The following is a 25521-nucleotide window of genomic DNA, read 5'->3' as shown; positions in this document are numbered from 1 at the left end:
TTTAGAGCAGCTCAGTCATTGACATACTGTATATTCCTATATAGAAGTTGCAAAGTATATAAAGAATTTATTTAACGTGGTTATAAACACACTTTAAATGACATTTTCTAATTATGAATAGACTTTAAAGCAAATAATGCAATAAATTCATACACTGGCCCCTGAACTTATGAACACAATAAGGAGTGGAAATCCGTAACTTTTTTTTTTCAAAAATTCAAAAATACTTTGCCACTAAGCCACAATCAATAAAATATTAACTCAGATATTCCTTAAATTATGTGTTTGGTTCTGTAAAAGCCTGAGATAAAGGTCTAGTGAATAAAACAATACCTTTGTTTAATTGTTTTTATGAACTTCAAACAGTATTATAACAAATTTAAAATTACTGAAAATCAAAAACGCATCTACACAGCTACTGTTTAGTCCTGATTACTGATCAATTGACCACACAAACGTGTGATGTTCCTCAGCTTCTGGTCACTTTCAATTTTCAGTGAACTACACAATCAATAAAAGCATAATTATACAAACTTCTCTATAAAAATCTTGGCTATATCTTTAAGAAATAAAAATACTTTGTAAACCATATTTTAACATTTTGATTTCCTTTAAACTATGTTAAAACTTAAATGAAACAACAGAAATATACTGTCTCCAAAAACTGCCAGTACCGATTATGGACTGCTTCATTGCATAAATTGCAATCGCACCATCATTATGCTTTTGGACACCATCCCCTTGTGCACACCACATACAGCTATAAACACTGTGGAAGTAAGTTTAATGTAGGTGAACTAACACTCTGATTTTGTTCCGGTGTGTTGTATTGCCAGCTAAAGACTGGGTGCAGAAATGAACAAAACAAAAAAAAATGTTCTTAAAAAAGCTATTTAGAATAAAAAGAAACTAAAGAAACTGTAATAAAAACATGATGTAATTATAATCCATGCATTCCATTGATATGATGTTCTTGTGCTGTTTTCCTTTTGTCTTATAGAATATGCATAATACTGTAACTCAGATCTGTCTGTAAGAAATAATATCTGCACTGTTCATCTTACTGTTTATTTCACTGGTTTCTTCTTCAGAACAAGTTTCTTTCTGTATGAGTCCTATTTTATTTGTCATTCATGTTTTCAATTTACAAGCCTCATTAAGGACGGACAGATGACAGTGATACATGGTTTTAAAAACCACACCTCTTCACTTAGAAAACACTCAGTCAATAGCCCTTCGGCACTAAATCTTCTTGAAATATTAAGCACAAACTGTGCTTTTTGATGATCTTCTAAGTTACAGCAAATGCGGTTAAAGCACCTCTGCTGAACAAAGCAAGACTTGCTTGAAATGCAGTCAGACAAGTATATTTGCTCTGGTTTTAGAAGCCATTGTTTCCAGATACAATTTGGGCACAAGCTTCTAAAATGACCTCTCCTAATACAGTATTTCTTATTATTTTTCCTTTCTTTTGTAATATTCACACAAACTTTTCACATGGTCAGTCTTGATTTATCATTCAGGTTGCTGATTGACAATATAATCATATATTACAACAGTTACATGAACCTGTCCTCATTGTTTATTCTTTCCCATCTATAAATCATCTGTACAGCTCTGATGATTGCTTCCTCTTTTTGTAATTTAAATTTTTATAATTCAGCAAGAACTAATACAACTGGCATATATATATCCATATTCCACATTTTTATTGTGTTCTCTTATACGTATCTCCCAGCATATGAAGCAAGGAAGATGACCCACCATTTCACACCACTTGAAACTGAAATAAAAAGAAGACTACAGGGTGCTTGCCCACTGTGTGCGCCTTAGTCATCCTCCCCATTGTCCATCTTATTCACATCACCATTAGTCACATTCTCTGCTTCCCCCTCCCTCTGCCTCTCCTCGACATTCCCTCTGTCATCCTCCCTATCTAGACTGGGGCCCCACGCGGGGTCCACGGTGACCTGGGGTGAAAGAGGGATGTCCTCGCCTTTCTTGGCCAGCTCGGCCAGCTCATGGGCAGAGCAGGAGGGCGTCGGGGTGGGGTATGTTTGATGGAAGGAGTCGTAATCCACCTCATAGAAACCCTCCTCTAGAGAGAGCACTGGAGTGAAGCGTTGTCCCCACAGCACCTCTGAGTCCAGGTAGGAGCTGCGTGCCTGACAAGTCATCCCTACAGAGGGACAGCAACAGTTGGGAACGACGAAACGGTGTGCAGAGTGAGATGAGGAGGAGATGAATGGTAATGAACAGACAGTGAAAGCAGAAGATCAGTGAAAGACACAGAAAGAGAAACAAAGTGAGATATTTGGTGAGACAAGCAGAAGACTGTGTAAAGATTTACCTCCAAATGAATGAAACAGCTTTCTAGATTTTATATTTTTTGTGAGGTCTCACAACTTTGTTGACTCGTTACACCTTCAACCAGAACAATTCTAGAGCACAATAAATTCTAACACTCAACAGCCATGGGCTCCCCTATGCAGCAGGCTGGGGATCTAAAAATGACCACTAACTCTTACAAAGCAGGGGTAAGATATAAGAAGATTCGGTATATTTAATATATTTTCATATAAATATTTGATATATTTAAACACTTACTACTTGCAGTTTCCACTATTGAAATCTCACTAAGAAATTAAAGTTAAGGGGAGCCACTATAGTCAAGACAAGTTCTTGAAGACCAAGAAAAGCTCAGATACAAGCGATCGTAGACTGATCAGGTACACAAAGCAAAACTCTGACATCACTGGAAAGGAACTGCAGGAAGGTTCAGCTGGACTGAGGGTAGCAGAGCACCAGTCTACTCTGATTAAACAAAAATTGGGTACTTTAGGTTATGGATTGATTAGGTTATGGATGAGTGACATTGTAAGTCACCTTGGGTGAATAAGGTGTGAGAAGATACTACTACATAGTGTTCCTTGGAAGTCGCTTTGGAGAAATGCATCTGCTAAATGAATAAACATAATGTATGCTCTTTGGCTACAGTTACCAAAGGTATGTTTGGAGAAGAAAGTAAAAGAAAAGAATACCTTGCCAACTGTTAAGTATGGAGGTGAATTTATTTGGGTTGTGTAGCAGCCAGTGGACCAGGAAATATTATGTGCAGAGGGAAGAATGGATTCTAGTAAGTATCAACAAATCTTAGAAGCCAATGTCCCACAGTCAGTGAAGAAACCAAAGCTGAAAGGAGGCTGGAAATTTCAGCAAGACGATAATCAACCCAAAAATCAACCATAAGCTACTTAAAGAAACTAAAGTTTTGGAAAGGCCTTCACAATCCCCAGATTTGAGTATTATTGAAAATCTGCGGGTAGGTGTCAAACGTAGTTATGTAATTATGAATTAAAATTTGGATAAACATGTCATGTCTAAAGTTGTTCCCTGCAGAGGTTGTGCGCATTTCTTTCATCTAAAAAAATCAACAAAATATCTAATTTGACCAGGTGTGCTCAAACTTTTGCACATAAGTATATTTACATTTGTTTGAGGCTTTTCTTCAACATGACTTTCAGTGATCTACCCATATATGCAGCTGGGTATTTTTTACTAGAGCAATTCAGGGTAGCTACCTTGCTATGGGATATTCTTGTGGAGGGGGGGATTTGAACCTGGCTCCTTTGATTGCAAGGTTACAACTCTAACCACCAGGCCACCTGCTGCCCCTTAAACTACATCTCAGACTGAGCTGCCAACATGATATGTGTATGAATAGTGTTTTTTTTTCAATCATACATTAACATTTTACATTTATTCATTTAGCAGATGCTTTTCTCCAGAGCGATGCACATCTCAGAAAATACAATGTGTTCATAAAATTTGCAGGAAGAGACACTTAGATGCAGATGAGTGATTCTTAAATACAGCTGGTTTGTTTCTTTCCACCAATGAATGAACCAATGTACGTCACTCGAGTAGCTGCAGAAAACTTTATCCAAATATTGATGATTCCTAATCACGTTCCTAATAATTTTTTTTAAATATAAACATTTATGTTACATTACAGGATTAGCTGCATGAAGGTTTATTCATTGTTTAACAGGCATGATCTCAAAGTTATAGTGCATTTACACCTTACATGAACTTAAGAGATAATGGGCAAAGTGAATCTGGAAGAGGCAAGTTTTAAGACCTTTTTAAAATGTGGACAGAGATTCAGCAGTTATGAGTGAGAGGGGGAGGTTGTTCCACCACAGTGGAGCCAGAACCAAGAACCTCTGTGCGTTACCTTTAATGTGTAGGACCACCAAGCAGGCAGATGTGGAAGAGCGTAGTGGTCTGGTTGGGGTGTAGCAGTTGATCAAGTCTTGTAGATCTACATGTCTTATTATACATCTACAAATCATCTACATGTATTATTCATAAATTACAACAAACACATTTTTAATTTCACTGTAACAACATTTATAACATGTATTGACTTCAGATGTTTCAAATACCTCCGTTTGTGAGACCACCACCCCCTAACTTGTTAAGACACTAAACACCAAAGTTGTATCAGGTGACTATAAATATTCATGGAGTCAGGGTCACACTGTCATGTCTACCATGAGCAATAATGAAAATGACTACCAGATGTCTGGGTCCAAATCACATGGTAAAACAAGGAGCAGCTGTTCCCAATGATACAATTGGAGAAGAAACTATAAAAGGCAAACAAGAAGCCTGCAGATTTGTGTATCCTTAGTTAGCTGTCTACTGCTTTTGGCTGTGATTTGGTAATGCTTGTTGTTGCTGGTTTCCAAAGTTTTTGTCTCAGTGTGTTTCTGTGCTTGCCCTCTGTATCTCAGCCTTATTTAAGCCACATTTTGGTGTGCTTGTCCTGTTCCACTCAGTTCCTGTGTTTCACTTTCCTGTTTCTTCTATCACATCTGTACTTGGGTTCCTAATTTGTGGTGAACTCACATTTTTCTGTTGCATGGGAGTTTCATACCCCTGCATTCATATAAGAATGTTACAGTGATAGATGTCTGACTATTGAATGTGACAGAAGGATCTACCACCAAAGGATGATCTTAGAGTTAAAAGAAATCCAGCATGCAGTGGCTTACAATAGAGGACTCCCTGGCACTCCTCAGAAACTTATCTCAATGAAGTAATAGCAACCATAAATGTTTTTTTTGAGGCAGAATGCTGTATCCAGTTCTCAGACCAGAATTGCCATCAGGTGGTACCCCCAAAGATGAAACTAGCTAGCAAAAAGGAGTGCTGAGAGCAATCTGGAAGTATGCAGTTTACAACATGAAGGAGACAATGTTGAACAAAGGGAGGTATCTGACTCTGAGGGACAGACAAAGCCAGTTTCAGGAAGAACTATTTTTACTGTGGCTCTCCCCAACACATCCACCTAGGGAATCTACTGTAGTGCCTCTAGTGGTGAGTAGCATTATTAACTGGGCCTCTCAACTTCTGTCACCTGTACATGTCCTGGTCGGGTGGGGAGCAAAACACAAATGCATTTATCAACCCTGGGGCGGCAGGAAACGTCATAGATATCTATACAGCTAGAGTCTGGGGAGTATAATTTGGAGAGCTAAATAGGTTAAGGTCACTTTCCTGGATGGGAAGCATATAGGGTTGGGATTTGTGGATATCAGAATGGTGGGACTGTTCCTCATGGAAATTATAGTTCTTTCTGATTAAGTCTCCATACAATCAGATCATATTAGGGCACCCCTGGCTCATGACCCTCTGTTATCATGGAGTTTGGGTAAGCTGCTCTCTTGGAGAAAGCAGTACTCAGACGTGTTTCATGCTTGCCAAGTGCAGAGGCACTTGTAAAGTTTCCCACGGGATACCAGGACTTAACTCAGGTATTTAACAAAGTTTGTGCATCAGAACTCCCTTCGTATTGACCTTGGGATTGTGCAATAGACCTGTTGCCAGGCAAAACTCCCACTAGGGGGGGCAAGTATACCCTCTTTCCTAACCGGAACAAAAAGCAATGGAAGCATACATTGCTGAAGCTTTAGATTTTAGGATCACTTGGCCATCCAATTACCTGGCCTCAGTAGGTTTCTTTTTTGCTGAAAAGGATGGGGGCCTTCAGTCCTGTATTTGTTATAGGGGGTTGTTCTTACTATCAAATATCTTCACCCTTTGCCTCTGGTAACTTCACCTGTCAATAAGGATCAGATTGCTACAAAACTTTATTTGAGGAGTGCTAATAACTTGATCAGAAATAGGAAGGGGAATAAGTAGAAGACAGCATTTAGTCCCACCCTGGGACATTATGAGTACCTCATTATGCCATTTGTTCTGGTAAACGCACCCTCCACCTTTCAGGCCTTTGTGAATGAAGTGCTCTGGGATATGATTAATAAATTTGTACCAGTCTACCTGGATGATGTTTTGGTGTTCTCCCATTCAAATGAGAACCATGTCAAAAATGTGTAGGAGGTGTTAGACACTTTGGGACAATAAGTTGTATGACAAAGGTTAGAAAAATAAATTTCATCAAGAAATCAGTTCTTAGGCTTCATCCTGGATTTATTCATCCAAAAAACTATGTCTTTTCAAGGTGTTTTAGGCTACCAGCCCCCTTTGTTCCCCTGGACCATAGAATCCAGTAATTTTCCAGCAGTGGATGAATGGTCCAAAAGGAGAAAGGCAACCTAGGAATCAGCTCACGTTTACTTAGAAGCAACCGTCCGGTCCCAGAAAAACCAGGCAGACAAGATGTTGCACAGTCCTATATCAGCCAGGACAGAGAGTCTGGTTCTCTACTGGAGACATCAAATTATGCATGTTATCCATGAAATTGGCACTGAAGTATACTAGACCTTTTAAGATCTTAAGTCAGGGTTTATTTTTTATCAACTCATCTACTGTCTCAGTATCTAATTTGTCCCATTTTTATGCTTAAACCATATTGTTCATCAATTTTACATGGCTGGGCTATTGACTCCTCACCTCCACCCATCATTGTGTATGGTGCCCCGGAGTATTCGGTAAAGATACTCCTAGATTTTGAATACCAAGTTAGCACAATCTACTGACTGGGAAGGGTATGGCCTAGAGGAGCAATTTGGTACCCGATAGGGATATCCTAGACCATGTATTCATTGCGGACTTCTCCCTGATTGTCCAGCTCCTCCACCTCCTCCTTTCAGTCGAAGTAGAGCGAATGGAGCCGCTTGTGGGGGGTGGGGGATACTGTCATGTCTGCCAGTAATGCTGTAATGAAAGTTACCACTAGAGGGATGAGTCCAAATCACCTGTCAGAATGAGATGCAGTTGTTCCTAATGACACATTTGGTGAAGCTATAAAAGGCAAACAAAAAACCTGTAACATTGTTGATCCGTGGTCAGCTATCTACCATTGCTCTCTAACAGTCCTTGTTCCCTACTTATTTGCTGGTTTCCAGTGTTCTTGTCCCAGTATGTTTCTGTTCCAGTGCTGAGTTCATATGTGTTTGTCTGCTGTGTCCCTATCCTGGGTCTTAAGTCCTGTTTTGGTGTTTTTTTGTCCTGTTCTGCTCATGGTCCTTATTTAAAATGCCTTGCACTTCATTTTGTTCTTTCTTCTATCACATCTCCACTTCAGTTCCTAATTTGCTCAGTACACTTATATTTTCACCCTGCACAGAAGTTTTATACCCCTACGTCCATACAGGGACACTATAGTAATACACGTCTGTGTGGCCACTGAATGTGACACTCTGCCTCGTATGTACTTATTGATGGTGTTAACCTTGATTGTGGCAGCATGTCTGTGGAGATTTCATCAAAAGCCCTTAACCTCAAATGAGATGAAAATCCAAACAGGTTAGTGTGATAACATATTATACATAATATGCACACATTAAAAACACATCAATGATATTTCACTTGTTCTGTCACACATAGTCTTAACTGCTCAATGTTTTTATCTCTTCTGTGAGTAATATAGAGTTTTAATCACCTGCTTACAAAACACACACACACACACCAGGATGACTCTATAATTATGGGTTGGGGTCCAGGAGCCAGAATCACAAGGAGATGCTGCCTGACTCATGTGCCAGTTATCAGAATGAACTTCATGGCCACAAGGTTAAGTCAAACTAAGTAAACCTCTGCATGGTTTTTATAGTAAACTCATGATGATCGAAGGTGGCATGCGTTCTTTTAAGTTCTTCATAGAGTGAAGTATCGGAAAGAAAGGTTGGGACTTGCAATCACTCCTGAAATTATCATTACTGTGTCTTAGACAGCAACATAATATTATGACCATACAGCTGTGCTGATGCTTATGAACAAGGACTTCATTGTGAAAGCTCCAGTCCTGAAAACAGAACATTGGGGTGACAAACTACGTCCCCTTGTGGACATACTGTAAGACACCCCACAAGGAACAGAGAGAAAATAAACTTGTGTTGAGTAGCTTTTCATTGCTGAAGGATCTTATTTCATGCAGTGCAATTATTCAGCACAAGGAAATAAAACAGATTCTATAATTAACATTGAAAAGGTAATCTTCATTGTACTACAGTTATCATTCAGCAAGATTTATGGATTCAATAAAGAACTAATTTGTCTGAAATACAAGTATGCATTACTTACAGTATTTGACTGTTCCCTCTTCAGGATATGCTTTCAATACCGTATAATTAATGGCTTTACTTGGATTTCACATTCTGCCTATCTAATTATTTTTAAGAGCTCAGTTGACTTATTTCAGGCATTCCTGGTTTCAATCCCATCAAAACTACTTCAGTTCCCTTGAATAAGGTATTTTTTGTGCATTTCTTCAGTAAATACACCCTTCCATATAATTGTGTAAAGTTTACATGCTGTTTTGATGTACTGGAGACACCAGGAGGTACGAGCAATGAATTTGGAGGTGAAAACCTGTCTAGTGATGTCAGAGATGACGCATGTAGTGTGCCAGTAGAGTGCCACTTCCAAAACAACCATAGATCAATGGCAGCAAAGCCAAGACCTTCCTGTTGAAGCTAGCTACAAAAGTCTGTGAACTGAGCATTTTTATACTAAGGGAAAATTTGCAGACAAAGCCCTGCTGCAGCACGCCGATGCGACAAGCAAAGGGGGCGGAGCCTGAGGTCAGCCGCCCACAGCTGAGACTAATTGCTGCGAGATAGACGAGAGCGGAGGAGGAAGAGCACTGCAGACGCACACCCGATCACCGTTTCCAAACCCCGCACATGCCTGTGCCTTCGTTCCCGAGCCCCACGACGACACGGCAGACCCCGAAGTCCTGTCCCCGAATACCTGTTCCCGGTGCCCCCGTTCCCCCCCCCCATCTTCTGTCATTGCACCTGTGTGAATAAAAAAGAGCACGAGCACTCATCTGAGCCGGCCTCTGTCTGTTGCACCTGCTTTTAAAAAAACTCATAGTAGAATTTCCTAAACTTTAGCTGGCCAGATCCACATTAATGCCACTGTGAAACAATATGTGGCTTGAATGGTTTAAAAACAACTAGCACAGAACCAAAGATGACCAGATGTTTCAACCTCAAAATATGACAGAACTTGACTCAAATAACTGGATCAGAAAGAAACCAAAGACTTACAGCAAATGGACTCCTGTCCACATGAACAAATATTCTTTTAGCAGATATATTTGTCCAAAATAACATACAATAATTGTAAACTAGTATTTATTTGGCATCTTTGTCTAAGGAACTTATAGTGGTAGATACACTTCACTAAACTTTTTTTGTATCTACACAAACGTAACCCACACACTGCAGACAATTTATTCACCAATTCAGCTAAAGAACATGTCTTTGGACTGTGCGAGAATACCCTGAAAACATGGGGGAACATGCAAACTTTGCACAGCGTGAGATGAATTCAAAGCTGTGCCCAAATGCACAGCCCCACACACTTTGAGGCTGCACCACTACCCACTGCACCAATGTGCCAAAAAAGCTTTGCATGGTACCATGGATTTAACTGAGCCATTATTCTGTTAAACAGAACTGCTGCTGTAAATAAATTATTTTCTGTTTATTCATATTAAAATAATGAAATGTGTTAAATAGCCTAATTTTATAATAAATACACAACATTTATGTCTGGTCACAAACACACATTTCTGAACCGCTTGTCCCATACGGGGAACCGGAGCCAAACCCGGCAACACAGGCTGTAGGGCTGGAGGGGGAGGGGACACACCCAGGACGGGACACCAGTCCGTCGCAAGGCACCCCAAACAGGACTTGAACCCCAGACCTACCAGAGAGGAGGACCTGGTCCAACCCACTGCACCACCACACCCCCTCAATATGTCTGGTCAGTTTCCAGGAATTTACTCTTCAATATTGTTATGACACATTTTCCAGAAATCATTATTCTTGACATTTTATCTCTCCTGTACAGCTTTTATTACTGAATTAGTTTTTCCAGTGTTTGTCTCTTCAGTTTTCTTCCCCAGATTATTGGATCAAAGGATATCAGAATCATACTTACATTTCTTTATTTAGCAGATGCTTTTCTCCAAAGCAACTTGTTATCAGCCCACACACAGCTATTCATCAAAGTAAATTACACTGCTAGATACACTACTTATACTGGGTCATTCATCCACACATCAGTGGAACACACTCTCTCTGTCACTCACACACTATGTCTTTGTACTATGGGAAGAAACCCCTGCAGACATGGGGAGAACATGCAAACTTCACACAGACTGAGTGGGGATTGAACCCATGTCCTCTCACACCACCCAGGTGTAGTGAGACAGCAATACTACTTGCTGTGCTACTGTGCTGCCCAAAATCAAAATCATATGTTCTTGTAAAATTATTAAAACAAGCCAAATGTAGCCGTTACATAGGTCCATCCAAATCTTTACAGTCTGTCCATCAGACCACCTTTTTAATGCTATCTGGGACTGCATTGATCTATATCCCAAAGTCTTCATGCAAGAAGCCCGAAGTCAAATATTCACTCAGCACCCATCTTAAGGGCACTTGAATAAAGACAGTTACCTCCCCTTGTTTTGCTCATTAAGCTACAAGATGACTGATCCAGGACCTTAATGCCACCCATGCAGTTACTGTGATGCAAAACCTACGGGCCATCAGACTACTTAATAGGAAGTAGTCTTGCACTGCGACACTTTATTACTGACACTGTATCACTTCTCTTCCAAACCCCTGGACATTACTACTCAGTATTTACTATTTATTTACTATGTATTGTACTTGCATTTGGGGGGTGCGGTGGCGCAGTGGGTTGGACCAGGTCCTACTCTCTAGTGGGTCTGGGGTTTGAGCCCCACTTGGGGTGCCTTGCGACGGACTGGCGTCCTGTCCTGGGTGTGTCCCCTCCTCCTCTGGCCTTACGCCCTGTGTTGCCGGGTAGGCTCTGGTTCCCCGCGACCCCGTATTGGACAAGCGGTTCAGAAAATGTGTGTGTACGTACTTGCATTTATTTGTACTTGCCCTTTTATAGTTGTTATTTGTAGTGCCTTACTTATCAGCAAATTCTTGTCTAAATATGTGTTTGTTCATGTCTGTTCATGTCTATATGAGTCTCGTCACAAGCATTTCAATGTCCAGTGTACCCAGTATAACTGTGCAAATGACAAATAAACTACTCTGAAAAGGAGAAGTTCTGCGAGGATTTGCACTGGACTTCCCTTACCAGTGATCTCCATTCATTAATTTACCTGAAGCAGTCTTATTGACACTGCCAGGCCTCCCACAACCAGCTATCTCTAGAGGCCTCAGTAAAACAAAATGAGTGTTAATCATGCGCATTAGCACAGGGAACAATGTGGGAGCAATTAGCAGAGTGTAATGGTAGTGCTGCTCAATAGCAGACGCACCCACTTCTTATTAGCGAGACCCCAAGAGAGCCTGGAATATTTCAACTGACAGCTCTGAGGTCCCTCAGGCACATGTGAAAACTGAAGCTCCCTTTTACTTGAAATGCAACTGGGGTGCACCAGTGCTGACCTGGTAACTGTACTTACTTACTTAATTAATTATTATTATATTACTCTTAATCAGAGTCCTTTACATCATAACCAGTGATTAATACCAGGTATTTTATTTTGGGCTGGTTTACTCTAATCCTAAATAGACTGAAATCTTGGAATTCACTCCTATGAAGACTTTTAGCTGTCCCCTCTTTCAGGAGGTCTCCTGAGTGTGTGGTTTTAGTATCATCTGAAAAAGTGTGAAATCCTATTATTATTATTATTATTATTATTATTATAGAATCAGCACTAGTACTAGGAATTTTACTAGTTTCGATATGGCAGCATAACAGTTAGCCCGAAATTTTGAAGTCACGATCATGCAATTATGCAACAAATCTTCCACCCCTGCAGCTCACCTGTGGCTTCAACCATACCCTCCAGTATGACCACAATCTCAAACTCCTCACGGGGCAGCTGCTCCTGGGAGAGCTCCCAGAAGGGGCTAGTCTCGTTGAACTCATGGCAGATAATGAGCGGCGAGACCAGAAAAAGGCGATCATCTCCTGTGTCAAAACCCACATTGATGTCGGTCTGGTTGAGGGGGATGAACTCGCCCTCCTTGGTCTGTTTTGAGCGGATGAGCTTGGCACGGATGGAGGCTTCCACGATGTGTGAACTGCGGAGATCGCCTACACGGAACATGAGGCACAGCCGGCCATCCCGCAGTGATATGACTGCCTGGTGTGAGAACATCAGGGTCTCTGCTCGCTTCTTCGGCTGGGAGATCTTGACAAACATGCAACCCACCATAAAGGCATTGACAATGGAGCCCAGGATGGCCTGCACTAACAAAAGGATGATGCCTTCAGGGCACTTGTCAGTGATGACACGGTAACCATAGCCAATGGTGGTCTCTGTCTCAATGGAGAAAAGAAAGGCTGAGACAAAGCCATTGAGGTTGTTAACACAGGGTGTCCAGTCGCCATCATCGGTGTGCTCAAGATCACCCCGGATGTAAGCAATGAGCCACCAGAGGAGACCAAAGAAGACCCAGGTGGTGGTATACACCAGAGTGAAGACGAGCAGGTTAAAACGCCACTTCAGGTCCACCAGGGTGGTGAAGATGTCACTGAGGTACCGGTAGGTTTCTCGTACATTGCCATGGTGCACGTTGCATTTGCCATCCTTCTCCACATAGCGCTGGCGCCGCTTCCTGGCAACACCCCCCATAGGGTCACCATGGTCTGCACCACTGCCTGCTATTGCCCCCACAAGCATGGTTCGATCAGTGGGTACCTGTACAGTGTTTTATTATGCGGGGAGGAGAAAGAATGTTTAAAGCAAGAAAAGGTGGGGGAAAATGGTGTAAAGAGGAAGGAGACATAAAATATAGAATATAAGGAAGAATGAAATGCAAGCAAGAGATGAAGTTGAGCAAACAGCATCAAAAAGTTCCAGTCTAGTAAATCCTTGACCTTCTACACAATATGCAGTGAGCTGTAGCCATAAAACAACCCACTTGAAATAAAAAGTCCTTCAATAGAAGTGAACTGACAAGAATGCATATTAAACATTAGCATTAAAAAATCCAATTTTAAGCACTTGCAGAAAAAAAGACACAGATGAGTTAAAGTGAAATTCCCATTACCTTGTCTTTCAAGGGCTCCCAGCATTGTTTGGGCAGCTTCTGGCCCTGTTTCTCCACATCCTGCCCCATTTGGCCCTTGAAGCTACTCATGGCTGTGAGGTCAGGTGCAGAATGATGTCTGTGTCCCAGAAGAGCACACTAACACTGGACACACACCACAGCAGCACTGGAATGATGGAAGGAAGAAAACAGTGACTATAAAGTAGATCTGAATGTTAACCACAACCTTTAGATGTTATTTCACTCAGCTGTATGTCACTTTGTTGTTAAAAGTAAAATTGTTTGCTAATTTAATAGTGAATTTTTGGGTCTAACTGACAGGGCACTGGCTAGAACCGGCAACCTTCTGATATTTTAGTTTTTAATCTCTTTACAGCCCACAGACTTGAATCCAGTGCACAAGCCTACGAAGGGATGAGAGTGAGAGCTTAAAGAGTGGATCAGTGATTCATTGAGATTAAACACATGAGACCATACTACAAAGCAGCCATAAACATTTTGGGGACCTCTTCAAACAGGACCGATGTGCAAAATTTCCTCAATATGTTTGAACTATCAATTTTTTCTTCATAAATTGCAAGAAAATAAGGCAACACACTATGGGAATATTTGGTAAATGCACAAATACAATAGTGAATACCGTCTTCTTTAGGGTACAGAACATGATTCATTCTGCTTGTAAGCTGAAGTCTGGGACAAGAAGCTTCCAATTACCATTCATTTAAATGGGAAAAAAGCATTTCTGAGTTTCAAAAGTTGAACCCGTTGTTCAATTCTTATGCAAAATTTCTACCTTTTTTCCAAAGTGGAATGCATCTCATTTCAGACCAAGTCCCAAATACCAGAACTGCTCAGGGCACCTTTAAATCCAAGCTTTACTAGACCTCTTGGGAGAGGGTATAGCTCATGGTCTTGCTCTGGAGTAAATTCCAAGATTTAGGTCTAGTTAGGGTTAGGGTCAACTGGTGTAAGCCAGCCGAAAATGTTCACTTTTACACAACACATAAGTGTGCTCCATTTTATCTATTTTGTTTACCCTTTCCCTCTCATCCTTTACCTTACTACTATTCTCTCTTCTATTTTTGTCCATTTTGTTGGGTGGCATGATGGTACAGCAGCAAGCATTGGTGCCTACCACCTCCCTGCCTAGACTGTGTGGAGTCTCTATGTTCTCCATGGGTTTCTTCTCAGTGCTCTGGTTTAGTTCCATAGTCCACACACTTCTGTTTTAAGTTACCTGGTGCCTCTAAATTGCATGTAGTGTGAGTATATGTGAATGAATGAGTTACTATGTGTGACTGTCTGGCAATGGACTAGTGTTCCATCCAGGACTGCTTCGCACCCCATGCTTCCAGTTTAGGCTTGGTTAGCAATGGGACCTTACATGAGACAATAAATTATTAATAATGGATGTATTCTCTTGTCCTTTTATTGCTGTATTTTTTAAATGCTGATGTATGTTGCAAATGTATGGCATGAAAGAGAGCTATAACCTGTATATCTCTCACACACACGCATACACCATCGGAAACCATTTGTCCCAAACGGGGTCACAGCGAACTGGAGCCCAACCCCGCAACACAGGGTGGAGGGGACACACCCAGGACGGGACACCAGTCCCTCACAGGGCACCCCAAGCAAGACTCGAACCCCAGACCCACCAGAGAGCAGGACCCGGCCAAGCCCACTACACCACCATGCCGCCCCCGTGTATATCATATTTATTATTTGAAATAAGAAATAATATTCTCATATAATTATCATATTTCTTTAATTCCAGCAGCTTTAAAAAGCTATTTTTAAATGTGCAATATAAATTATGTTTTTATTATTGTTTTTATTAATCTAACAGAACCGATTCTCATAATATAATTCAAGTAATTCATGCATGGAAGAAGGCAAACCCTGCCTGGAGGGTAGTGATGTTGCCTGCATTCTGTGGTGCTCCTGCTTGCGTGGCTCATATTGTGAGATGAAATTTCTGCTTTCATGAGGTGTTTCTTGTAAGTGTGAGGTGATTCCAGGGCACAAATCACAAATCAATGTGCTTGTAAGTCCAAATCCTTGCAATATGAGAATTCGTTACGCAGGGGAAACATGCATAAATATGTGATTAAGTAATGAACCACTGGACAAATTATGGCAGGTATCCAGCATCATCACAGATTTGCCCCTGGTTTCTACATATTAAAGAACCAGAAAGTGGGCTTGTATTTAGGTTAAACCACTTTATGAACCTGTTAAAATTCACTCAGCTCCAGTCCAAGCCCAGTTTGCCGATCTCAGCCAGTTCAGTCTGTGATCCTCTCTGTGTTTGCCTTCACTCGAACACAGGGACACATGAGCACAAGCGGAGCATTTCCCGTGTGTGTGTGTGTGGGGGGGGGCACTGCAAGCTTCTGCTTTAATTGCACAATCCATCTGAACTGTGGACACTTCCAATCTGTGAGTCGCTTCTCCTATTAGCTTGTCGTCAGCAGCACTGGTTCGACCCTGAACATGTCTGGTGGCCACAGTTCAACAACATGGTTAATTTCAGTCATCGATCAATTCAAAGGCCTGCAGGGCTGACAATAAACACACAAGTGGTTCATTAGCACTGAACGTAAAACTCCCTGGAGAAATGTTAACTCACCCATCCACAGAAGTCCACTTCTCCTGATTCCCAAATCACAGGACCTCTGCAGTCTGCAATACTACATTGGTCCTATGTAATTTTCACTATGTCAGATTCACTGCTCTCTATTAGCACAGAGTTAATTCTTTGTCAAGTAAATAAAATACTTCATTTCACCTTTATTATTTTATAAGTAAGCACATGGCTACTTACAAACTGAGCAGATTTGTAAAGAATTATACCATCCATCCAAAGGGATCCTGGAGCCTTTGCTGAGGCAAAGAAACACAAATTAACTCTCATTCCTCACAATTAAAGGACTATTCATCTCCGTGATCAATGTCCAAACCTCAGTAAAGATATGCAGACATGGAAAGCAGGAGCACCATTGGGGGGTCACTCAGTGACCAGGAGGCACTGTGCCAGTGATGCAGAGGTGGGTGGTAAGCAAGACAGGAAGACAGGCAGAGGCAGACGGCACACCTCAGGAGGCCAGAGATTAGCTGCCTGTAAAATGACAGGAGGAGGGAAGGGGCAGACTGGAGAGATGAATGAGGTGACAGATGACAATGCACCTGTGCTCGGAGAGAAGAAAGGGAAGACGACAAACATGGGTGGGGGTAGATAAACGCAATGAAAGAGCAGTACCGTAAAGAGCAAGAGAGGCAGAACGACAGAGAGAGCGGTTTAACAATGAGGTTTTCTTTATTTATCCTAAACTGACACCAGCACCCGGCCAAAAACTGTGAAGACCCACTGGTGAAGTACATGTACAATTTACAGCACCTCTACTTTTCCTTATTTCAGTTCAAATTCACCAAAGACACACATTAATGCTACACCAGGAAAGTGAACTTAAACTGGCTACAATGCCCCTGCATATGTACACATTACACCACTGGTTGCCCCATATATATCTATAAATTGCTGTACAGATACACAGCTGTTTCGCGTATAAATAGGTAAATAACTGGTAATGCACAAATTGTATTTTCTATGAGATGTACGTCGCTTTGGAGAAAAGCGCCTACTAAATGAACAAATGTAAATGTAAAGTAACTGGAACTTGTTTAACCTACAAATGTAGTATTGTAATTTACCTTGGACAAAAGTTTCAGTGACATAAATAATAATAGTAGTATTGTGATTTTGCTAAGACTGATCTCATCGGGGGGAGGTGCGGTGGCGCAATGGCGCGGTGGGTTGGACTGGGTCCTGCTCTCCGGTGGGTCTGGGGTTTGAGTCCCACTTGGGGTGCCTTGCGATGGACTGGTGTCCCATCCTGGGTGTGTCCCCTCCCCCTCCGGCCTTACACCCTGAGCTGCTGGGTTAGGCTCTGGTTCCCCGCAACCCCGGATGGGACAGGCGGTTCAGAAAGTGTGTGTGAGTGAGAGTGATCTCATCAGTTGTTTTTATTTCATAAGGTCCAGCACAGGTAGGACGGTGGCACAGCAAGATGCGCTGCTGTCTCACAGTGCCTGGGTGATGTGAGAGTACGTAGGTTTTATCCCTGCTCAGTCTGTGTGGAGCTTGCATACATGTCTGTGTGGGTTTCCTCTGGGTGCTCTTGGTTTCCTCCCACAGTCCAAAGACATGCTGTTCAGGTTTTCCATAGTGTGTGAGTGACAGAGAGAGTGTGTGTGTGTTTCACTGATGTATGGATGAGTGACCCCCTGTAAGTAGTGTATCTAGCAGTGTAAGTCACCTTGGTGAATAAAGTGTGTGGGCTGATAACACTACATAGAGTTCATTGGAAGTTGCTTTGGGCAAATGTGTCTGCTAAATAAATAAATAAATGTAACATTCCTCTTATGTTAACCTGAGCATTGTACTTAGTCCAAAATTCATATCATCTGATTGTGACTATGTACACCCATCCATGACACAACACGATTAATTTGCTCCAAGAAATCAACCCATTAAGAGAATTCCCACTGTGAGTGGCTGAAATTACTCTTATTTGTAACAGATAAAAGTAATTGGTTCTGAAAAGAGCTCATGTGAAATTCACTGAAATACCAACTTGAAGGTTTTTATGTATGACAATGAAAGCACCGACATATTTTGTAGCATTTGTAACAAAAATATTATATATAAATTATCTTTTAATGTTATATTTTCAGTCATACACACATTATCAGCAAGCAGTTTACCTAATGCTGAGTCTGAATCATATGCTGGAAGGATAGGGTGTGAGGCAGGGTACACTTTGGATGGAGGGTGAGTGTATTCTCAAAAGCTCTAATGTGTTGTCTACACTGACATTGTATGTCACCTCGTACAAAGGTGTCAGGTGAAAAAAGAAAAATGACAGTAATAAAATGGTGTTGCAAATTGATTAGAGTAAAAGAAAAAGATAAAGAACCTAAAGGAAGGAAGAAGTGTGATTGGGAGTCTTAGACCAACAGGGGGAGAATAAAGGATAATTATGAGAGATACCAGACCAAGTGAGATTCTATATACCACTGTGAGAGTGTTTGCATGATAATGATTCTCAAGAACCACTGAAAATGAATACAGAGGCCTTGGTTTGAAAAGTAGTTAAGCTTACTGGTGCCTGAAGAAATCAGCGATGCAGGCAATAATTTACCACATCAACATATTAGTAAGGCCACACCCAGAAGGATTAAAGTCCGTTATACTAACTGCTACTCTAAGATACATGAATTTTTGCAATAAGATTGGATGTCAAATCTTCCATTATCACAGGATATCAAGGCTGCTCTATTCTTCCTTGCCCTCCCTTTGTAACATTTTACCCCACAGTGCCTTAGAGTGTGTTAAGGACAGCTTTTTTGTGTGTGTTGTAAGGACAGAGAATCACAGTCAAAGAAACAGATGACTGACTTTAGTACAACCTTCCCCTTCCACTCAGAATGCAGCTACCAGATTGGAAAAAACCGAGAGCCCTTTTCGATTGGGATTAATGCACTGAAGTGGAATTAGCAATTATCAGTTTGGTTGGACTGAGCTACGAGGGTTACCAACATACACCATGTTTTGTAAATAAAATGTGTCACACACCTAGAGACATCACTAATAAATCAAGTTTCCGAGACTGAAGCAAGTTCATAAATAATAGCTTGTGCTTCTTACATCAGTGTAGGTCTTGATTAACAGTTCCTGACAGATGCATATGGAGATAAAGTGAAATAAAACCAACATTACTTTTAGGTATGGTCTGTACAAAAAAAAAACAAAAAAAAAAAAACAAATGCTGTAATGGAACACTTGTCTGAGACATGTTAACATGCTCTGAAGTGCAACTCCACATCAATCCATTAGGCACACTTAGCTTTACTCTGTTTTCCAGTCTGCTCCCCGTCCAGCAAAGTGACAGTAACACTGGATATGGAGGAGGGAAGTAATACAGGAAAACTGCAAACATCCAGGGTTTTGCTCTGAATCCTTGTATGTGGCCAGGAAGCAGGCCCAGTATAATTTAAGGTCCAAGCCCCAAGAGGGGACCTCCTGTTTATGCTTTATCTAAAATATTAAACCTGAAATAACTGTGCAGCCAGAACAATTTACATATTGTGCAAGTTGCTTTGTCTGCTGAGTATGTAAATGAATAATTGGAGAAGAACAAAAATCATTAAAACTACAGTGTAAGGAAAGAGAAACTAAAATGTTCACTGCACATATTCAGTGCAGTTTGAGCTAACTGTGTATAAGGGTCTTTTAAAAGCCTTTCTTCCCCATGTCTGGCACTCAGCATGAACTGATCTAAAAAGCATTACTTTTTCACACAAAACCAAAGCTTTCTCCTGTGAAAAACACATTCTCCTGGGAAGTCCGACAGAGCTTCTTGTTTCCAGAATTTAATTAAGGCCTCAAGGTAGATTTCCACTTATTGTTTCATTATAGCTTTTCAAATACATATATATATATATATATATATATATATATATATATATAGTGATTTGACTGGTTAGACCCATTATAATAACAAACAAACTGAAGCTACTGAATATAAATAATACAGTTAAGCTTAAGTGGCTTTTTATGCCACCTACCTTGTTAACTGTACATATAAATACACACACAATCTGATCAGACCATTTCCCCAAAGGGATTCCTTAAGGAGGTAAATATTTTCTCTTCTCTTTATATCAGAATGAACCAATTTTAACTGTCATGACTGCCTCTGTGATCCAGGGTGCACTGAAATTAAGATTCATTTCCAGACCAATGCAATTCCTGCAGTAACTATCCACTAATATAAACTAATGCCATCTATTACCGTCTCTTTCCCTGTTGCTTTGCAATTCAGACTGACGTTGATTCGAATGCACCGACAATGTTCATAACCGCCCTGCGGCCTGGACAAGCAATAAAGCTTTGAGAGCTCCGGTTCTCATAATTGAAAACTCCAGGTGCACAAGAGTAAAGACTGAAAAGCAAATGAGTCAAGACATATGGTCTGCGGAAACCCTGGAGGCTCCAAGGATTCAACTGCATAAAATTCAACACTGCAAAATCATATGTTCAGTGACAACCTTTCTTTCTTTTTTCTTTCTGTAACTTGACGCTGTTATGCTAATCAAGCAGATTATTTCTTCAGAATTTAACAGACACCAAAGAATCAAAAAGAATACTCACTGTTCACCGTAGATGGACCTAACAAAGTGTAAATAAGACTATTTCTCTCCATGCTTTGATTATTTCAGTAAGTGTAACACAGTTAGTCTCAAACTATTTCTTTCAAAGGTTTATTTAGACAATACAACTTACCACCTTTTGTGTTATGTCCCTCTCCGCTGACGCAAGGCACTCCACTCCTTGTAGAGTGCAGCTGATAATGGATTGTGTATCTCGGTTGCTCGCCCCATCTGCCCTGCAGTCATTCACTCAGATTTTTTGACTGTGTTACCCACAGTTTATATATATTATATATATATATAATGAGACAATGGAATGGAGCATGAATACCCAACCCTGTTCTTATCATCAAACCCCTGCTGTTGTTGAGCTGTAGTAATCCTTCCTACTGCACTCCTCTCTGGCAACACTTGAATGAATGCAAATGACCTGAGGTTAGACGGTACGTGAAGCTGAAAATCCAACTATTTTAATTTATACATGCATAGCAGGACAAAGGCTAAAACCTTACAGCAGTTCATTGAGAAGCTGATAATGATTTTAAAAAATTACCAGAAATTATAAAGTAACCTCTTAGCAAGAAAAGTATCAAGTCAAAGAGCACTTATTTTTTATGAAAAAAGTGAAAGGCATTTTTTGAATAATACTGGTCAACTACAGCACGACTGAACAGCAACATATTATTTTGTCAAGAGAGCTTCATTACTCTCAGGACCTTGGACAGAGCAAACATGTCCAGAACCACTTCTACAGCCATGTGGTAAAAATAACAATTCTTTACCACTTTGTACATCAACAAATCCTCTTTAGACAGGAAACAGCATAGTGATTTAAGGACACACATTTAAACCCCAAACATTGCCTCTCAGCAGTACTGCTGTTACAGCTCTCGGTAAGGTTTTTAATGTGAATTTCTTTTATTTTTTTATATTGATGTCAATAAGTATAGATGATACTCCACTCTGTCCACTAAGAAATAATATTTATTTTTATCTTTCAAATAAACATGCTAAAAAATTATTGTGATCATCCATGTCCAATAACACACAATACAAGAGCGAGGTGATGGTGCTTTTGAATTAGATGACCTCATCTTATTTTCATAAAATATTGTCAGAACTGGGGGTGCGGTGGCGCAGTGGGTTGGACCGTAGTCCTGCTCTCCGGTGGGTCTGCGGTTCGAGTCCCGCTTGGGGTGCCTTGCGGCGGACTGGCGTCCCGTCCTGGGTGTGTCCCCTTCCCCCTCCAGCCTTACGCCCTGAGTTGCCGGGTTAGGCTCCGGTTCCCCGTGACCCTGTATGGGACAAGCGGTTCTGAAAATGTGTGTGTGTGTGTGTGTGTGTATTGTCAGAACCATTCAGTAAGTGAAAGTGGATTAGATCCGAAGATTAAATTAGATTAAATGAATGTGAGTATAATTTCACATATCAGTTGCTGTTTCATGTTTCCCATAGAAACGTACCTTTTCAACATTGGGCCACACAGCTAAGGCCTAAGTAATAATTTCCAATCCTTTGGGAAAATAACACGAACAGCAGGTTGTGGTACCGACAGTTCATTTACCAGCCCACACTAAAACAGTTTCTAAGGGCAGTATTTATTTTATGAACTGAAACCCAGTAGAAGGAGACATTCCAAGTCTGTTGTTTAGGGGACGACATGTAAAAATCAAGTAGTGAATCCCCTTTGACCTATTATGGCCTCTTACATACTTAACCTCCATATTTACCCTTAACCCAACATTTGAATTTACTGTACTTAAACTCACAACCTCGCTGTTTCTTCAGATTTCTGTGAATCTGGCATTCTTATCCTGGGTATGGTATTTTTTGAGTAATACCCATGAAATTACTCTGCCATGACGATCAAGACATTCCATGCCGAGCTGGGGATCCAAGATACCATTTACGAACATTATAATTACTTGTTAAACACTGACTTACAAATCGTTACTTTCTAGAATGCCCAGGAGGGGTGGGCAACCACTGGCCTGTGGACCCCCAGAGGTTTTATTCTCCCTCAACCTTCAGTTGGGAGTTTTGCACCTTTCCCCGGTGGCCAGTAGGTATACTTGTAGCTCTATAATAAGTTCTTCATTATGGTAGCCATTAGTTGACTGTCTTCTTTGTTTGTATCAATTTTTCTTGCTGTATGCCTGTGTTAAAGCGCTCTGTGTCACTGCGTGAGAAGAGCGCTCTATAAAAAATAAAAATAAAAAAAATAATAATAATAATACACACACACATTTTCAGAACCGCTCATCCCATACGGGGTCACAGGGGAACCGGAGCCTACCCGGTAACAGAGGGCATAAGGCCGGAGGGGTAGGGGACACACCCAGGACGGGACGCCAGTCCGTCGCAAGGCACCCCAAGCGGGACTCGAACCCCAGACCCACCGGAGAGCGGGACTGCGGTCCAACCCACTGCGCCACCGCACCCCCTAATAATAATAATACTTAGTAAAAATTTATTTATTCCGTAATTCTGTGTCAGCTGTTTGTCTGTTTGTTTGGTTGTAAATATAGTGGTGGCACCTAGAACCACAGCAAATTCCTTGTGTGCTTCACCACACTGGGCAATAGAACTCATTCTGATTCTGATTCTCCTTCTGATTCTGATTATTCTGAGATATGATTATGAAGCCAGAGGAACGAGGGCCACACTAGTCCGTGTGTCAACTTGCAGGCTTTTTAGTTCAACCACTCTGTCCCCACACAAGTTCAAATGGTGTGTGACACACTCACTGTCTTTGTCTGTGTGTGTCATACGATGCCATTTCTGTGCATCTCATCTGTTTCACTCAAAAAAAGCACACGAAGGACTACACACTAGCCGTTCGAGGTCAGATTAAAAATGCGATCCGACTCAGTGAGAGCGCAATATTTCACTGTTACACAACTACATGTACGCGTGAAAGGACAACACGTGAAACACAGGCTGTTGTTTGAAAAATATTTTTTTCCGTGACGAAAACGGGAGTCACTTACTCACTGAGCGCAATAATAACGTTAGTTCGCAGGCGACATGATGGAACATTAGAGCATGAGCAGAGCAGGGCAAACATGGTAAATGATATGGTAAGCAGGAGAAGAGTCCAAAAGACTTGAGTTGATTCAAAATAAAAATTGAAACCTTGGACGCCCGGTGTGTTTCACTTCGACGCCTCACACCCGGGCGGGGGAGACACGCGGCCATCAAGACCGCGCGTCAATGCAAACCCTTACCCGTGCGAACCCATCTCGGCACAAAGCTGCTGTGTGAACGCAAAAAAAATTATACAGCATATTGAAATTCCTCCAGCTAATCAAAGTGGAAAGTGGTACATTAAAGTATGGGAAGGATCAGGTCTTGACATTGTCATTGACTGAATCGACGAAAAAGAGCGCAAATGAACGTCGATTTAAAAAGTTCACCATTATGATTAGGCTAGGCTCGGATATCCCGAGAAGTCGGATCGTTCGTCACCATGTGAAGCAGAAGCCACCAGTTCTTTGTCACATTTAATGTCCCTTCTTACTGAAATGGACCAAGCGACAGCGCAAAACGACCGGGAGAAACACTGATGCTATAAGCGATGATCGCAGACGTTTCGCGCGTTTTTTGGCATAAGCGCAGTGTCGAGGCAGGAGGGCACAGTGCAGTACGAGGGTTGCTGCTCACCTATGGCAAAGTGTCGCGAGCCGCTTCGCCCTGCCGCGCGAACAAACGTGGTCCGCGCGCTGTCTCGAGCGTCTCCCCGACGCCGCCTGCTCGGACTTGCCGCTCATCAAGGGGCAAAACGAAACAGCGCGAAAAAATGTGTCCACATATCCATATCGAGAACTCCAAACTGCAGTCAAACGAAGGACGAAATGTAATCAGAAAATGTTGAGTCAGTCAAACAGTCCACTGGAATCTTGCGAAATAACTTGTGCAAAAAAAAAAAAGAGAAAAAGAAATAGACAATTATTTAAAGATGACACGATTGAGGCTTTTGTGTTTTGAAGTTCATACATGAAGCAGGTCGAGTACAAATTCCTCTCAGTTCGTTGCTGGGAAGTCCGCATCTAGTATTATTTTTATCCCTCTTTTTTATCCCCAATTCCTAGTGGCGACAAAAGCCGAAGAGAGGAAAACTGATGCAAAAGAATGAAACCAGCGTGCATACACGTCGACTCGAGCGGATAAGCGTGCTGAGGGTGCAGCGCGCGTCTTGAGCGAGCGACCGGGAGAAACAGCGAGCGCGAGTCATCGGCTGGAAGTAAAGCGTAACCGCAGAGCCGCCCGTGTCCCCTCCCACCCTCTCCGAACTGACGGGTCCAGTGCTACAGGTAAACAACTTGCATTGTACGCACAAGATAGCGAAAACAACACATTGTCGCAACCAAATAATAGCCTCTGCGTGCAGTGCAGCAAAAGAGATGTTCAAATGTTGGCGGCAGGTGGCGCAGTGGTTGGGGGAAGGACTCAGATTCAAATCCCACCTCCTGCTGTAGCACCCTGGAGCAAGACACCAACCCCGAATGTCTCCCGTAAAAAAATGACTCAGCTGCGTAAATATGTAAATCACTGTAAATCACTTTAGACGACAGTGCCCGTTAATTAAATCAGCAAATGCAGCTGTTTACTGAACTGCTGCGAGTCCACAGCTGCGCACCAGATAACTCAAGGTGTCATTAACTTTTATTTAACGTTGGATAAGCAGCTTTACCGTGCTATTCTCATTTATACAGCAGAACTAGCACTCAGAACAGTAATAAACTTGACATCAGAAAGCAAGGGCCCCCGT

General features: G+C 41.5%; 1 protein-coding gene across 1 annotated transcript; it reads right to left on the bottom strand.

The window, feature by feature from the left end:
• Positions 1–820: 820 nt before the first annotated feature.
• On the bottom strand, positions 821–24991 carry kcnj21 (potassium inwardly rectifying channel subfamily J member 21). Its single transcript, XM_018727028.2, has 4 exons — positions 24414–24991; positions 13533–13698; positions 12301–13180; positions 821–2179 (listed from the first exon to the last, which is right to left on the bottom strand). The coding sequence occupies exons 2-4, from the start codon at positions 13620–13622 to the stop codon at positions 1830–1832; spliced, it is 1320 nt and encodes a 439-aa protein (XP_018582544.1). The 5' UTR covers positions 13623–13698; positions 24414–24991; the 3' UTR covers positions 821–1829.
• Positions 24992–25521: the final 530 nt, after the last annotated feature.

Source organism: Scleropages formosus, chromosome 18 (assembly GCF_900964775.1).
Source record: "Scleropages formosus chromosome 18, fSclFor1.1, whole genome shotgun sequence".
Classification (NCBI taxonomy): domain Eukaryota; kingdom Metazoa; phylum Chordata; class Actinopteri; order Osteoglossiformes; family Osteoglossidae; genus Scleropages; species Scleropages formosus.
The sequence above is the reverse complement of the archived record's forward strand: the minus strand, read 5'-3'. Positions and strand labels throughout refer to the sequence as shown.

Excerpts from the sequence above, each read along its gene's own strand:
- kcnj21 (XM_018727028.2), bottom strand. The coding sequence starts at position 13,622 with ATGAGTAGCTTCAAGGGCCAAATGGGGCAGGATGTGGAGAAACAGGGC. Across the intron at positions 13,181-13,532 it reads GGGAGCCCTTGAAAGACAAG|GTACCCACTGATCGAACCAT; the intron begins GTAATGGGAATT and ends AACACTGTACAG. Across the intron at positions 2,180-12,300 it reads GGGTATGGTTGAAGCCACAG|GGATGACTTGTCAGGCACGC; the intron begins GTGAGCTGCAGG and ends GTCCCTCTGTAG.